Source organism: Petaurus breviceps, unplaced genomic scaffold (assembly GCF_028583685.1).
Source record: "Petaurus breviceps papuanus isolate PSGF00001 unplaced genomic scaffold, PetGlider_PUasm1.0 90919, whole genome shotgun sequence".
Classification (NCBI taxonomy): Eukaryota; Metazoa; Chordata; class Mammalia; order Diprotodontia; family Petauridae; genus Petaurus; species Petaurus breviceps.
The window spans coordinates 12,921,129-12,938,331 of NW_027187378.1; the positions used below are offsets into that span (position 1 = coordinate 12,921,129).

At 39.2% G+C, this 17,203-nt stretch overlaps 1 protein-coding gene across 3 annotated transcripts in view; it reads left to right on the top strand.

Moving 5' to 3' along the window:
* Positions 1-17,203, top strand: part of RIN2 (Ras and Rab interactor 2) — a 232,301-nt gene that overhangs the window by 105,522 nt on the left and 109,576 nt on the right. For all 3 annotated transcript variants that reach the window (XM_069075484.1, XM_069075485.1, XM_069075483.1), the window contains one exon: positions 16,550-16,642. In XM_069075484.1, coding sequence (XP_068931585.1) covers positions 16,586-16,642 — 57 coding nt within the window. In that variant the 5' untranslated portion in view covers positions 16,550-16,585. The remainder of the gene's footprint in view (positions 1-16,549; positions 16,643-17,203) is intronic.

Genomic DNA, 17,203 nt, shown 5'->3' on the forward strand with positions numbered 1-17,203 from the left:
GGGAACATCAACAATTAGCTGACTTAACCCCAAAGAAGATCCAACAAAAAAGACTGAAAAAGAATGGTCAGACTGGTAGTAGGAGTGTCATGGAAGCCTACAGAAGAGCAAGTACTAGGGAGAAGAGGTAATTGAAAGTATCCAAGGCTGCAGAGAGATCCAGAAGGTTGGAGACTGAAAAAAGGCCATTGGACTTAGCAATTAAGAGATCTCTGTCAGCTTTGGAGAAGGCAATTTCAGTTGAATGATGAGGTCAGAAGCCAGACTGTAGAAAAATTAAGAAGAGAGGGAGAGCAAAGAAGTGAGGTATCTATTGTAGATAAACTTCTCAAGGAGTTTAGAAGAAAAGAGAGGAGAGTTGGGAGACAATTACTAGCTGGGATGGATGGATCAAGTGAGGGTTTGGATTTGGGGGGAGGTGTGGATTAAAGTTGGGGGTGGGAATAAAAGGGTATTTGTAGGCAACAGGGAAATAGCCAGTACATGTGGAGAGATTAAAGATTAGTGAAAGAGTAGAGATGATAGAGAAATCTGCTGGAGAAGATGGAATAGAATGGGATCATTTGTGCATGTAGTGGGGTTTGCCTTGGTAAGGAAAAAGGCTATCTCTTTAAAAGTAAAGGAGGTGATAGTTGGGGAAAATAGGAGAGTGGTATGAGATGAAGACTGGAGCAGAATGAATTCTTGGCAAATGGACTCAATTTTGTGGTTTTTCAGTTATGTCCAACTCTTCATGACCCCATTTGGGGTTCTCTTGGCAAAGATACTGAAATATTTGCCATTTCCTTCACCAGATCATTTTATAGAGGGGAAACTGAGGCAAACAGGGTTAAGTGATTTGTCCTGAGTCACACAGCTACTAAGTGTCTAAGGCCAGATTGCTACTCAGGAGGATCAGTCTTCCTAACTACAGGGCATGGCACACTATCCACTGTGCTACCTGGCTACCTGCTCGCCTCAGTTTGCTCAATAAAACATGAAGAAAGGTTCTCAGCTGGCAAGTTCTGGGGAAGGGATGCCATGGGAGGTTTGAGGAAGGAAAAAAATGGTTTGGAAGAGCCGTTGTGGTGACTGAAATAGTGAATTGATTAGGAAGGTATAAAAAGATTAACTTGCTCTAGTGAGGACTCATTTGAGATTATATAACATAAATTTGGAGTGTACTCAATCCACATGGTTTCTCAAGAAATAAAGAAAGTGAATGGGGCAGCTAGGTAGCGCAGTGTATAGAGTGCTGGCTCTGGAATTGAGAAGACCTGAGTTACAATCCAGATTCAGACACTAGGTATGACCCTGGGCAAGTCATTTAACCCTATTTGCCTCAGTTTCCTCATCTGTAAAATGAGCTGGAGAATGAAATAGCAACCACTCTAGTATTTTTGCCAAGAAAATCCCAAATGGGGTCACAAAGTGTCAGACAGGACTAAATCAACAAAACAACAACAACAAAGAAAATGAATGTTGGGAGTAATCCAAGGTTGGGGCATGACTGGGAATAGGATTAGAGGGATTCATGTGAAGAGGATAGTGTGTAAAATCGAACTGGTTAGCCAAAGGTTCAAAATAGAGAAAGGGGGAAAGTATAGCCAGCACAGGGGTAATTGTCTGGAGAAAAACTGAGGGATGGAAAGATGGAAGGTCATAGCGAGGACAAAATATAGTTAGGGGTCTTAAACTAGAGGAAAAGATGGAATGATAAAAGATTTTGATCAGATAGAGACATTTCTGAAGTCACGAATGTAGATGTGGAATACTTGTAGGTGATAGCAAGATCAAGGGTTTAACTTTGATATGATCTCCATTTGTATAATCTCTGTGGGTAACTGAGATGGAATGAAGGAAGAGTTCATAGGAATTGAGTGAGCTGAGGAAGTGGGAAGTTAGAGTGTTTGAGGGAGTATCGGTATAAATGTTGAAGTCCCCTAGTATTACTGATGGCAAAAGTTGGGGTGGGAAGAAAGCAGGTGAGTTCACCACTGAAATCACTGGAGTAAGAAGGATAATATTTAGGGGCCTTATAGATAACAAACCTGTCTTCTCTGCTGTTAGCAGTAAGTAGTGTGGGATGGGGGGAAGTGCATACTTTACTAGAAAGGATGGGTAGTGAGTGATACAGTTTAATGAGAAAGAAACCAGGTCTCAGTAAATGCCAGAAGATGAAGGAATGAAAGCAAGTTTGTTAAATATGACTTTCCAGAGAGCACAGTGGTAGGGGTGGGCAGGTCTCAAGAGGGATATTTGAGAGGGAGGTAATTTGATTGAGGGTCATTTAGAATTAATGGAATGAGCAATGGGTGTGGATGGGAAATGGGATTTGTACAATGACAATCAGGGGTTCAGAAGTCCTGGGATGGGAAACATATGATGCCTTGAGAATATGCTAACCATTGAGGAATGAGTTTGGGCAGATTAGCAAGAACTTGGGAGAAGTCCCTTAAGAGAAAGAGGTGATTAGACTATTCAGGGCTCTCTCTCATTGTCCAATCTTGTGGCATGTAATGGTGATGAGTCCTGTAAGGGCCAGGAGGCCCCCTGCACAGCAAATAGAAGCAAACAGGGGTGTAGCCTCAGAGAATCTGGGCAGGAAGTAGGAGCTGGCAATTTGAAGTCAGAAGGTCTGAGGCCTTGGATCTGGTGCTAACTTGGAAAGATAGGAATGAGAAGGCCAACAAGTGGGTGCATTGTATCCCTGGTTCATACAAGAGCAAAAACAGATGACCTACTCGTGTCTTTAGCAGATGTCATGTTCTGTCGGGATGTCATGCTCCGGGGGAAATCCAGGGCAAAGACAAAAGCCATAGGTGAACTGGCCAAGTGGTAAGTTCTCAAAGTCTCTAGGGAAGCACCTGAAACTCAGAGGCAGTGTAAGGTACCAACTTCCTCTACATGTTTATACTTCCCAAATCCTTTTTTTTTTCCTCCTTGGAGCTCCCAAACAGAATCAGAAACAACAGGTACCTATTCTTTGGATTGGTGAGGCCCTAGTGGACGACCATTTCATGAGAGGCCCCAGCCTTTCTCAATTTACTCCCAGACTTCTCTGTCTCTTCACCAGATGCCTTATACTAGGGGTGGAGAACCTGTCCACCTTACCCTCTCCTCTGCAGCAACCCCTTCGAGCTCCTGTATGTGTTTTCACCTTATTAGAATATAAGCTCTTTGAGGGTAGGATCTGTTTTACTTGTATTTTTATCCCTAGCACTTAGCAGCTTGCCTGGAATATATTTTTTAAAATATTGTATCTATCTGTTATTGGAAATATTACTTCCAACTACATCCCCACCTCCTTGATCCACATACAATTAGACTTTTTGATATGAAATTATTTGAAATATTAAAACATTTCCAAGTAATTACTACTGGACATTGACATTATTTGTATTTTTATAGCCATATTACATATTTTCCTTTACCTCCTTATGGCAGTTTACTGGATTTTGTTGTTTATTTTATGTTTATACAGCATTTACAGACATTGTCCTGTTATTTTTATTTTATTTGGGACTCAGACAGTAAGTGTGCCTCTGTTGAGAGTTTACCACACCAGAAAACTTGATGAACTAGATGCGTTGCATTTTTCACAAGTAATATAACTCTTTGGAATTTTTTTTACCCATTCCACCTCTCAGTGCCCCCAGTTTTTGCTTAGATCCCAAATTTGAACCCAACCCCATGGGGAGAAATTGATTTGTTTGACCAGTTTGATTTTAATGGGCATTCTTTTGTTTATTATGATATGAAATAGTGCTTTGATAGTTGCTACATGTGCCTTGAGATCTCTGGCATTAAAAATGCATTTTGAATATAGGAAAAGTTTAGCAGTGTAGTTGGACAGGAGATTATAGAATAAAAAACAGGGCTGGGCAAAGGCTTGTTGGATTATGGGATTTAGAACTAGAAGGATCTTGGAGTTCATTTAGTATAATTTCTCTAATTTTATAAATAAGGAAGCTGAGGCTCAGGGCATAAATGACTTGCTAAGTGTAATAGGGGATAGGAATAGAGTCAAGACCTATGATTTCAATTAGTATTGGGCCACAGTCTGGATCAAAAACCTACCTCTGCTAATGCAGGTCAGCACATCCCCTGCAAATTATAGCCTTAGAGCACTTTAGCCTAAAGCAATTTATCTAGAGCACTGAGCAGTTAAGGGATTTGATCTAGGGATTACAGCCAGTATATTTCAGAGGCCCAGTGTTTAGCATAGTGCCTGGTCTATAGAAGGGAATCTATCCCAATTCAATTTATTGGATTGAATTGACATTAAGTCTTCCTGAGTTTGAGACTGGCTCTCTACCTAGGTACTTAGAATATTGCTCCCTATTCAATATTCCATGTTGCCCAATGTCGTGTCAGTAATAAATAGCAGAGATGGGATTTGAATCCAGTTCTCCTGAATTCAAAAGCACTGCTTGCTTTTCCTCACTATATCATTCTGACTCCAAGGCATCTCTGAAGAAAAGACCAAGGGAGCCATAGGATTCCTTGGACCAGTCTTCCTAGTGTATCATGATGATGTATAAAATGTTTCTGAGATCTAGAATGTGTCAGCTTTATTATGTACATTGCTCCATGATATTCAAGGTTACATTCCATTTTTTAAAAAATTTCATACATCTTGACTAACTTTTAGAGAAAAATTAAATTTAAAAAATTCTGTTTCAGTGTAAATGACTTGCTTATTACAAAAGCACAGTTATGCTTTATTGGAGAGCTGAACTGACACGGAAGGAAGGCTCATTTTTGTTCCCATCTCTTTCAAGTTCAGTTCCAAAAAACCAAATAGGATTATTCTAGCATACTGTTTTCATACCTCCCCCCCCCCCCAAAGCTTCCTTTGAGACATCCTGATTTGATTTAGTTTCGACCTTTCCTAGATGATATTAGGAATATATCAATGTCAATTGAACAAGCAATTTTTAAATTTTATATTTTTATTTAATCTTTTTGTTTTTACATCACTTTTATTTCTTCATATATCCTTCTCCCTTCCCCTACCCATCAAATCATTTTTGCAATAAAGGATAAAAAAAGAAAAGGGGGGAGCAATTTAGCATACTAAACAGTGCATCACTAAATCTGCAATGTTCCATACCCCGAGAGTACCCTACTTTTTTGTCTTGCTTTGGATCCCTAGTACTCAACACACTGTCTAACTCTTTTTGACTTGTTGACTGACAGATTTGAAGGGAGGTAAAATTTCTCATCTCTTCTCCAGAGTCAAGTTTCAACAGGCATCTCATGTCATTGCTAGGTTTGAGGCAACATGTTAGGTAGTAAGAGTACAAAGACAAAGAGGAGAGAGTATCTCTCCTCAAGGACCTTATATTCTATTGGGGAGTAAAGACATGTACCCAGATAAAGAAAATACACAAATATATACGGGAGTTTGAGTTGGGGAGAGACAGAGAAAGCACAAGCAACTGGGGGATTAGGAAAGGCCTCTTGTAGAAGGTGGTATCTGAGTCTGTCTGTGTTTTAGTCTAGTTGGCTTCCTTCAAAGGACCACCTCCTGTGAGAGGCCTGTCCTGATTGTGCCTTCTTCCCAATCATTTTGCATTTACTTTTCTCTATACATATTGCTTCCCCCTGTAGGAGGCACTTTATAAATGTTTCTATCTTTGGAATGTCACCCCTGTGGCCCCTTCTCTGATGCTGCCCCCAGCCTGATGATGCTAGTTATCTCCTGACACCTAAGAATAGCCTGATGGTTGGTCTTTCTGCTGCTGATCTTTCTTATCTCCAGTCCATTCTCTACTTAAGCTTTCAACTTGATCTTCCTAAAGCCCTAGTCTCATGCATATCCCCAGCCTTCCACCTCTGTTCAGTAACTTCTCTGGTCCCTCTAATATAAAATATAAAACCATCTGTTTGGGTTTTAAAACCCTTCACAACCCAACTACGTCCTATCTTTCCAGTCTTCTTACCTCCCCCTGACATATTTCGCCATCCACTGACACTGGTCTCCTTCCTGTTCCTCATTCGAGACACTCCATCCCTTGACTCTGGGCACTCACTTGTCTGGCCTCTCTGACTCCCTTCAAGTGTCAGCTAAAGTCCCGCCTCCTGAAAGAAGTCCTAATCAGTTCCCCCTAAGCTTTGTGCCTTCCCTCCAAGGTGACCTCTTGTTTATGCCGCATTCATTCATTTTGACCATGTCACCTCCATCAGACCAGACCCAGGGCTGTCTCTTGCCTTTTTTATATCCCCGAGTGCTTATCGCGGCACTAGTACATAGTAGGAGCTTAGTAAATGCTTGTGGACTTGACTTGTTGAATGAAATTTGAATGAATTGAGTATTTAAGGTTTCTATGGGCATGATCTACATGAAAAATATGAACATTTTAACATGAAACAGCTAATCTTGTGCAAACAGTTCTTTATTCTAGAGTACATCTTGCCTCCATACTGATCCCTGAAATGTAAAAAGAATCCAAGGTCCTGCTAAATTTTTTATCTGTTGATCACAAACAAACAGTTATTTGATTCAGTAGAGGACAGCAATGTTAAAGGCTCCTGGGGCTCCAATGAGAAATCACTCATACATACGTTAAGATCAAATAACTCACAATGCCACCCACCTGGTTCAGGATCTTGTCATCTGGACTACTGCAGTAAATCTTGCTTCCTTACAGCTGTTGAAGTGATGTTCCCCTAGTACACATCTGATCATGTCACTTCCTTGGGCAAGAAAATCTAGCAATTACCTTCTGTCCCCATGCTAATGGGGCTGTTAATGCCCTTCTCATTCTGTCTCTAGCCTACCTTCCCAAGGTTTTTTCAGTTTGCTCTCCATTAGGCAGTATGTTCCAGAGAAATTTGGTATTCTTCACACAAGACAATCCATCTCCTGTCTTGGCTCCTTTGCACAGACTTTCTCATGCCTGAAATTCAGTTCCCATTAGCTCTACTTCAGACTCTAGATTCACTCCTTCAAGGCTCAACTCAAATGCAGAGCTCTATCGGTATTACTACTCTCTGCCTAGAAAATATTTTGTATCCACATGGTACTTATTTTGTATTAATTTTTGTGTCTACATTGTTTCACTTCAGTAGAATCTAAGTTCTTGGAAATCAGAAACTGTTTTTGTCTTTTGTCTTTGTGTCTCCTATGCACAGTGCCCTGTCCATAGTAGATGATTGATAAGAGCTTGTGAAATGAATACAAGATTCCTTGTTAAACACAGATCAAAATTTCATAATCAAATGAAGCCCAAAATAAAGAAATTCATGCTCTGTGAAGCCATGAAGTATGTCCAGCACAGAGCAAAAATGGAAAAGGGATTCCCTGAGAATAGTGAGGTCTTACAGAGACTTCTGTTTGGGGTGATATTCGGCTGATTGGATTCAACCCCAGAACATTACAGGCCTCATTGGTGAGATCCATGATTACTTAAACATTATGATCCTAATAATTCACAACTGCAAGGATGCCTTGTAATCATGAGTTTTTCTAATACTTGTTTATTTTATTCTTTTAGTTCTAATTTTGGATTACATGTGTGTACATAAACATATATTCCATTGAACTGTTTTTCTATTTTAAAAATTCAGTACCAGATAATTTTAATAATTGTTGCAATATAATACAATTTGAAGTCAAGCAATATTATTCCCCCTTCCTTATTACTAATAATTCTCCTTAATATCTTTTCCTGTTTTTTTCTTTCTTATGAGTTTTGTTATCAGTTTAATTTGATGGAGTAGCCCAGTGTTGTGATTGGAACTATGTTAAATTATTTCAGTAGTGTTGGTGTTTTTAGAATTTGGACTTAACCAAGCCCTACACATTCTATAACTTTCCAATTACTTAATTCTTCCTTGTTTAAAATTGTTTTTATTATTTTCATTATATAGATCTTATATGCATTTTGGTAGTTAATGCCAAAATATTTGATAATTTTGTCATTATGACAAATTATGTTTCTCTTCCTAATTTCTCCTGCCTATTTCTGTGATGGTTGATCTATGGAAATACTGATTTTTTTGTGGGTCTGTCTTATAGTCATAGAGGACTAGATCTGGAGTTTACATTTGGCCTGTAAAAGACATATGAAAGCTATGTGTCCTTGGGCAGTTCACTTAACCTCTGTCAGACTCAGTTTCCTCAACTGTAAAACAAGAAAAAATATAGTGTCCACCTCTCAAGGATGTTGTGAAGGGAAAAGGAAATAATATTTTATTTATAAAATATTAAAAATATTTATATATATATAAAGCATTTCTTTCAAACCTTAAAGTGTTTTTTTAAAGTGAGCTATTTATGTAACAATAAATTTTCATTCCAAGAAAGCCTATATGATAAATAATACTCGTTATGTTGAGAATTATCCATTTTTGCTTCCTTGTGAGTTTTCTTTTGTTCTCTGCTCTGACTTTTTTTACTTTGTTTTTTCTCCTCACCCCACCCCCAGAAGGCTACAATAAAGTTTAGATATGTTTCTCTACAGCTATAAATATATAAATACACATATGACATATCCCAAATGTGACATATATTTTCCCAAATTCTACTCCTGATATTTGTTTTTATGTTTGCGCATATCCCTTGTTTCCTATCCCTCCTGCCTCCTCTACCCACTACCTTGCCCTCCTGTAGTCTCTTCCTTGACAGTCTCACTCATTCCCATGATGACAACTATCGTCTCTGTGAATCAATCCTAAATCTGTATTTCCAGACTCCTACAGGACATTTCCCTATGATCGTTCCACTAGTTCCTCAAATACAGCAGATCCAAAACTCTTCCCCTTCACCCAAAATTTGCTCCCCTTTAATTTCTGAGTTCATATCTCTAAAGTATTGATGTTATCCCAGACTTTGTCTTTTTTTCCTTTTCTTTCATATATAGAACTGATGGCAGCTCCCATCAATCCTGAATTTATATCTGTTCCCTCCTCTCTACTCCTACTGCCACCACCCTGCTCTGATTAACACACACCTGGTCTATTGTCCATAGTACTACACATATCAGAATTCAGAAATTTTTAAATGGTTTCATGCATCTCTTCTCATTTCCCTGCAATCCACCCTTTATACTGTTGCTAGATTATTCTTTCTTTTTTTTTTAAGCAGTTGGGGTTAAGTAACTTGCTCAAGGTTACATGGCCAGGTGTTTCTGGGTGGGTGCTAAGTGTCTGAGCCCAGATTCGATCCCCAGGTCATCCCGAAACTGGGGCTGGTGCTCTTACTCACTGTGCTACCTGGCTGCCTCTAGATTATTCTTTCTTAAGCTTATATTTAGTTGTGCTAACCTGCTCAGGTCTTTCATGGCTGCCTCTTGCCTATTAAGTTCAGATTTCTGTTCCTGGTATTCAAGGCACTTACCACACCTGGGCACCACCCTTCTTCTTGTAGTCTCATCCTTTTAATTTACATTTCAGTAGAAATGGACTTTCTTTGGATTGCCTAGACATGTCCAGGGATCTCCTGCCTTTGTAATTTTGCTCACTTAGTTCTCTACATCTGGAATGTCCTCCTTCCCCCTCAAAGCCTGCTTTCCTACCCTCATACCCTCATGCTTGAAGTCTTTCCCTGATGCCTCCTGTTGGCAATGAGCTTTCTCTTCAGACCTGGCACTTTTCTCCAAGTCCTTGTAATATACTATATCATACTTTCCATTATAGTTATCTATATTTGCTTCTCTTTAATGCATTTCAACCAGTTTTTATTAAATGTCTACTTAAGTACCAGGCACAGCACTGGGTGCTGAGGATACAAGGATACAAAATGAAAATGGTCCCCCCATCAAGATGGAGACGGTATCTTATGTAAATTTTGTGTCTCGTTAGAGCCTAGCACAGTGCTCTCCACAAAACAGGGGCTTGAGAAATTCCCACAAGAAGGAGGAAGGGAGTGTATGAATGGTAAGCCATGTTCCATGTCATATCGCCATCCCACTGTCAGAAATACCACACTGGAACTGTTATCACCCTTGCCTGCCTAGCAAGGATTGCATTAGAGATGCCTGGGGGATAGGAGGATAAAGAGAGAGGCAGAAACATTTCCCTGCCTCCCAATTGTGACAGCTAGAGAGCCATAGACCACAGAATATCCTGAACCAGCGTTGTCATTGTGCAATTGCTTCATTATAATACATTAGAGCCAAGCTCATTGCAAAGTCACAGAACGGATCTACAGCATGCCTGAGAGGAGACCTGACAAGCTGATTGGAGGGTTGGCATTCATGCCCCACTGGTGACAATTCCTCTGAGAGTCATTCTGCTGATCATTGCCATGTTTCATCCTATATATGGACACACATTGTTCCTATGTTTATCACTGCCTCCTCATTCAAAGAAGGAACAAAACACGGAATGTTTTAGTGAATGCTGTTGTTCCCTTTTAGTAAACACTGTAGCATTACTATTTCCCTTGTATTGTTAGGACAACTGAGGCATTAAATATGTAGGAGAAATAGTCAGAAACCCAGTGAGATAGCAATGGAAGTGGGAAAGAAGTCCTTTAATCTTGCCTTTTAATTATCTGCCAAATAATGTTTTTATCCAAGTTTCTGTCCATGTTTTGAATTTAGCTTCAAACTTTCTTTTAAAAACAAAAGAAAAAAAGAAAAAGTTTAGTTGGTGAGCCAGTGAAAACCATTTGCAGATAGGGAGACAGGATTTTTTTTTACACATTCGCATAACTTGAATCATAACTGGAATGTTAAGCTTGAGCCTGGAATGAATTTTTCTGTCCAATTTGCCAAATCCATGGTTATAAGAAGATAATCACAGAAGCATTCACAGATCCTTAACTGTGTCTGTGCAAAGAACAGGCCCTTAAAGTGTTTCCTAGCTTGCTTTGCCTCACTTAATAAAATCTTAAACTTTCAAATCATAAACATTTGCAGAGTAAAAGGGGGAAAATGTGTGCATATTATGCTGCTCAGGCTGTTAATAGGAACAAATGGGGAAAGATGATATTCATTTCCCAGACTTGGTCCTGACAGGACAGCCTAGGAAAATTGCTCTTTTTCTGCTCCGTTGACCCTGGATGGACAATATTTGTAATTGTATTTACAGGTTACTTTTGTCTCAGGAAGGTACCATATAAGGACCTTCAGTATCAATTTACTGTATTAAAAAGGGAGATTGGAAATAAGCCATTACATTATGGTCAAGGAAAACAGATGACGTGGGTGAAATCTATCATATCTTATATGGGTGTGTGCTCAAGGTTAGTAGAAATGAAAATAGAAGGCTTTGTAGCAAAAAGTGAAGGGCTGTTGAAAGATTAGAAAATTCTTTAGATGAAATTCTTTTAAACACTTAAACCAGTAATAGCTAGCATTTATATGGATAGTCTTTATAAGATTTGCAAAAATCTTTACAAATATTAATTTAATCAACCAGTAAACATTTGTCAAGCACCTACTATGTGCGAGGCACTGTGCTAAATGCTGGGGATGCAAAAAGAGGCAAAAGACATTGCCTGTCCTCAAGTTACTTACAGTCTCAACCCTGGGAAGTAGGTGCTATTATTATCCCCATCTTACAGTTGAAGAAACTGAGGAAGTTAGAGATTAAGTGACTTGCATAGGCTCATCGGACTAGTAAGTGTCTGAGGCCAAATTTGAACTCAGGTTTTCCTGACTACAGGTTCACCACTCTATCCCCTGTACCAAATTGCATCCAAACTAAATAGGGATGGGACTTGTAAGCTGTTGCTTTTAATATAATTTGAGCTGTCATCTTTGTTTTGATTTTGTATTTCTAAGCTGCAGAAAATTGGAGGGAAAGGATGAAGTTTAAAAAATTGAAAAAGAAAGGATAGGGAGGCACCTTAATTTGACTCAGACCTTCCACAGCACTTTGCTCCCTTATGCTTTCAGTGTTCTGGTGGGCATTCAGCCAAGGAGAGAGAAAAATGGAGAGGTTCCAGTGTTTTAACCTTAGACCATTTCACGGTTTGTTGATTTGTGTGAACTAGAAATTCAGGAACTCACAGTTCTATTCCTTGCCTGTCCATGGCTTGTTGGATACCCTCAGGCATAGCACTTAACCTCAACTCACCTCCTGACTTTGCCTTACCCAAAAAAGAATAAGCCAAGGGACCCTTGTTCCTTGTCCCCTTAGTGGGAAGTTTGGTGACGGTGTGTTTTTTACATAGTTTAAGGACATCACTCCATCCATAGAGGTAGCTTGGTTCACCACAGAGAGAAGATATTGTGGCACTGTTGAATAAATAGCTAGGGTGGCAAATGCATTCTTCCTGCCTTGGTCCTTTGGATCAGAATATATCAACACGCTCAGTTTATATCACACCATTAGTCTAATTGAAAGAGGCATGGCAGTTTTTTGGGTTTTGTTTGTTTTTCAGTAGTGATTAAACCCATGGCAGTTTTTTGGTGTGTTTTAGTTCTGATTAAGACTTTTTGCTAGTGCCTAGCATCTAGAAAAATCTCTTGAATGCTTCATGTTCCATATTCAAGAACTAGTGTTACCCTTCAAAGGAAACTAGGGGGAAAATGAAGGTAAAATGCTGTTATCAATGGGGAGAGTTTGCACAGGATATCCAGCATGCTACATTTTTATTTCTTGATTCTAGAGCATTATTGGATGGTCCTCAAAAGAAAGTTCTGGGGGAAAGTATTTAGAGCCTCTGGTAAAAGGGAGAAGAATCTGTGATCTTTAAGTCCCTGTTAATGGTTGATCCAAAACATAACAGCTTAAGGTTTAACAGTCTGGTCCTTAAATTAACTTCCCCATTCCAAATTCAGGATTTTAACAGCTTAAAGCCAAAATTTTTAAAAAGGAAAAAAAAAGGGGGGGGGTTGTTTTCACTGACCTGATGATGTCCATTAAATTCTACTGAGCTTAATTTGTTTCACCAGGGATTCACCTTGTTGCTCTAAAATCAGAGGCCTTTTTTAAAAATTTTCTCTTTCTTTATACCTGGGACCAGGTTCTTTCAGTTCAGTATATCAAAAATTTAATACTTATATCTAAGAAGGTGATGTACCAGATACTTGGGATGACAAGCATATCTCCTGCTCTTATGAAGCTTAAAGCCTATTAAGAGAACAAAGCACATTCACAGATAATTTCCTCATCTGGTTCCAGCATACCTTTGTATATTTATTTATTTATTTGCATTGCTTCTATTTTCCTGCTTCTATGACTAAAGAGATGGTCTTAAAAACAGAAAGACCAGTGGCAGCTAGGTGGCGCAGTGAATAGAGCACCTGCCCTGGAGTCGGTAGGACCCGAGTTCAAATGCAGCCTCAGACACGGAACACACACACAAAAACTAGCTGTATGATCTTGGGCAAGTCACTTAACCCCAGTTGCCCTCCAAAAAGCAAAACAAAACAAAACAAAAAAATCCAAACAGGAAGACCAGATTTCAAGTGCTACCTCTGACTGACTTATCCTGGCTGTGTGATACTAGGCAAATCACTTGACCCATCAGTGCTCTTTGAGATTGTAAATTTCGGATAAGGCTCCAACTTGTATTGATAGAGAGGATTTCCTTATCCTGGAGTTCCATCTCAGTGTAGTTCCAGTCCCTGTCTTTACCTTATCTTTTCTATCCCTATCCTTTTCTTCCTATTTGATGACACTTGACCTTTAATCTCCTGCTTCTGTTGCCTAGGCAGGCTGTACTGTACCCCTTGCCTGAAGAATACTCCCTACACTTCACCTGCTTTCCTCTTTCAAGGAACAATTCTTGTGCCACCTCCCTCCTCCAGGAAGCCTTCATCTGATCCCTCTAATAAGTTGGAGTTCTCTTCTTCATTATCTGATTATCTTGTCTTTATTTTTGTTTACTTACTTGTATCCTTGCTTTAGCTTTGTTTTCATATTCCCAGTGCTTGACACATAGATAATAATTAATAAATATAATTATTAATGAATAATAATAAATACTTGTTGAATTGTTTTGTTTTTTGCTTTTTTTGGAGGGGGAAGGTAGAACAATTGGGGGGCTAAGTAACTTGCCCAAGGTCACATGGCTAGTTTTTTTGTGTTAAGTGTCTGAAGCCAAATTTGAACTCAGGTCCTCCTGACTCCAGGGCCAGTGCTCTATTTACTGCAACACCTACCTGTCCCCCCTTTTTTTGTTTTTTTGTTTTTGTTTCTTGTTTTTTGCTTTTTTGGAGGGGGGAGGTAGGGCAGGCAATTGGGGATACTTGTTGAATTGAATTAACAAAACAGAATATGAGAGGGAAACTTCTAAGTCCAAAATGTTTGAGTGAGGCAAGGCTTAACTTTGTGTTTATCTTTTAGGTATTTAATTAAAGTCAGGTAAAATATTTAACTTCTGGAATACAAACACAGCCCTATGACAGTAGGTAAAGCAGTTTCCTGTCTTGCCTCATTAAAAAGAGTTATGAAGTAAAAAAAAAGTTTTGTTTTTTTTTTTAACAGACCTGAGAGACTTAGATCTAGAACCAATTCCTCTTGGTTACTTGGCTAGGCCTAAATTAAGTAGCAATCCAGTGTCTGCTGGGGGGAAAAAATAGAGGCAGCCTGCTTGGTTGGAATGAGCGAATGCTCTTTACTGATGTGCCTCTGTGTGTCAATGGATAATTCCATGCTACCGAAGGTTACAAGGTGTCTCCTATCCTACTCTAATCTTGAACATAGAGCTACACTTTCTCTTTGGCATCTCTCCAGCATATGGACTTCTCCAATTAAATAATGAACTTCAAAGGGTTCAGAGTCTGGTCTTATTTCAGATGTTGAGCTGAATAATCTGAACCTCTGGAGTCAGCAAAATTGGACTGAAAATCTAAACGAGTTTTCTCAGGAGGTTTATGGAACTTTGGCTTTTATCCCAGCTGCATCACCAAGTGGAAAGAAATACAGAAAGACATTTCAGAACTTTTAAAGAGACTCAGTTAGATTACTAAAAATGGGTGAAAGTTCAGGAAGGATGGGTGGGTGGCTTCTATTTATTTCCATAATGGGAGTTCACCTATCATCTCATAACTACAGATGAAAATGGACATGTCAGTAGGAGGGGGCAGATACCCCCAACAAGTCATCCAAGCTGGCAGATCTCTCACTCTCAAGACAGTCTTCTGTTAAATTCATTTCTGCTTTTATATGCTTTGGAACATCTTAACTCTGCCTTCATCTCTTTTGTCCTGCTTGGCTCTCCTTAACACTGCCAATAATGGAAAAAAAAAAAAACTGTTCCAAACCCTTTTAGTCAACTGGTAGTGCAGCTGGCCCTGCCTTTGAAGGCCCCTTTTCCCACTACAGCTGAGACACTTTTAACTTAAAGTGGTTTTAGTTTGTATTATATTTAGGGTTTTTCCACTGTACTCATTGGGATTCAAATGGACTCACTCAGACTGCATATATTCAACTTGAATAGGCATAGGGCAATGATACTTTTGTCTTTAATGAAAGTGACACTAGTCATTTTTATTGTTATCATGATTCACTGTGGCATTTCAGTGGAAAAAGTTAATTGGGGGGGAAAAGTGATTCCAGTTTCATCAAAGAAAATATACATGGGTGAGGGAGAACATGTGTTTTTCTCTGTGTATCCATGTTTGTGTATTTGTTAGAAAAAACAACTAAGGACTTTTTGAAAACTAAACTGATAACATGGTTAGAAGAATTTCTAAACCAAAATTGCTAAAGTTATATTGTTCAGAGATGTGTGGTTGTCTCACCTATAAATTTACTTTAGGCTGTGTGGCAGGTTATAAAGAGCTCTTGGAGAAGGACCTGGGTTCAAATCCTGATGTTATTTATATTTGAGTGACTTTGGGCAAGTCTTGAGGCATCACTTTTCCAGTTCTGCAAAACAGAGTTTGGATTTCATAACCCCTAGCATCTATCCCTTCTAATCCCAAATCTAAGATCCCCCCCTACACTTTTATGAGAACTTTGGTTTTCCTCCTGGTTTGCCATCAGGCTCTTTGCATGAACTTCCACATAACTTGCTAGTACATAAAAACAGTTTATTACTTCAGTATAGTATCACATTTCACTTAAATCTCTCAAGTTTTAAGACAGAAAATAAAGCTAATTTCTTTCCAAGTTGCATTCTTGAGGACTTTGCTGGAGTTCAGGAGTAAGTAGAGTTAATGATTGTCAAATTAGAATCAAGTAGGACCTTCCCCCCACCCTAGGTATACAGTGCCATTCATTCTTTAGCCTTTCCCCCTTTGAATTAGCCCCATTAAATCTGTAATCTTTGGAGCAGTCAATGGTGACATCTAACATTTGTCCTATTTGTACTTTAGATGGAGGTCAAGCAAACAAACAAAGACATCATTATGTTTTGGCATTTTCTCCTTTTAAACAAGTACGTTAAAAACACTCTGAGACATATTGTGTCCATTGGAAAGTGAGGGGAGGAGGAGTAGAGAGATGGGGAGCAGTACTCAGTAGCTGTGCCTTTTGAAGCAGAATGGTTACAGGAAATAATAGACGAAAAGGATATGGAAGGGCTTTGGTGGGAAATAAATGGCACTGTGTTGTTGACGGAAGAAAGATCTTGGCAGAGCTGTTGTTGTGACTGTTCCTGTGGCTTAGAAAGGAATTTCCTACAGGCTGGACTAACCATTAAAAATGTCTCTCCTCTTAGGAGTCCGAAGTGCACAGAGGAACCTGCCTCAGGAGAATGGCCTCTTTGACAATGGCTGCCCGTTGTCAGGACAAGAGAGGAAGCTTCTTTAAGGTAAAGGGAAGCTTTGATTCAACTCACTCATTGTAGGCTGGTTCATCTTTGCTCTGCAAATGGAGGTCTGCATTCAGTCTCTGACTGACTCCCAGCCACAAAAGGAATTCCCAGAGCTTTCTGCTGAGCTCAGTTCCTTCACACAGCTGCTGTTTGTTATCCTGCTTTACAGTAGTTTGGGATTTTTTTATAATTTAATATATCAATATAAACATAACACACATGGCTGAGGCAGAAGGGGGTGCTACAGTGTATGTGACATTCATTCTATGAAACTTTATTTGTAAACTGGTGACTTCCCCACCCCCACCCCCACCCCCATGTTTGACAGTTTTATAAGGGAATCTGCTTAAAATCTGGCTTTCCTTCATATATGCCTGGGCAACGAGCAACTTACATATAGCTGTCCTTACTTCCCTAATGATTTGGGCTTATCTCACTGGAGAGTATGGTAGCTCTGTCAAATTTCACTGCCAGTTTAATGAGATGAAAAACAAAATGGATATTTAATGGGCGATTGTTGGGTTTGTTTAGTTTTCTTTTTAAAAGAATTGTGCAACA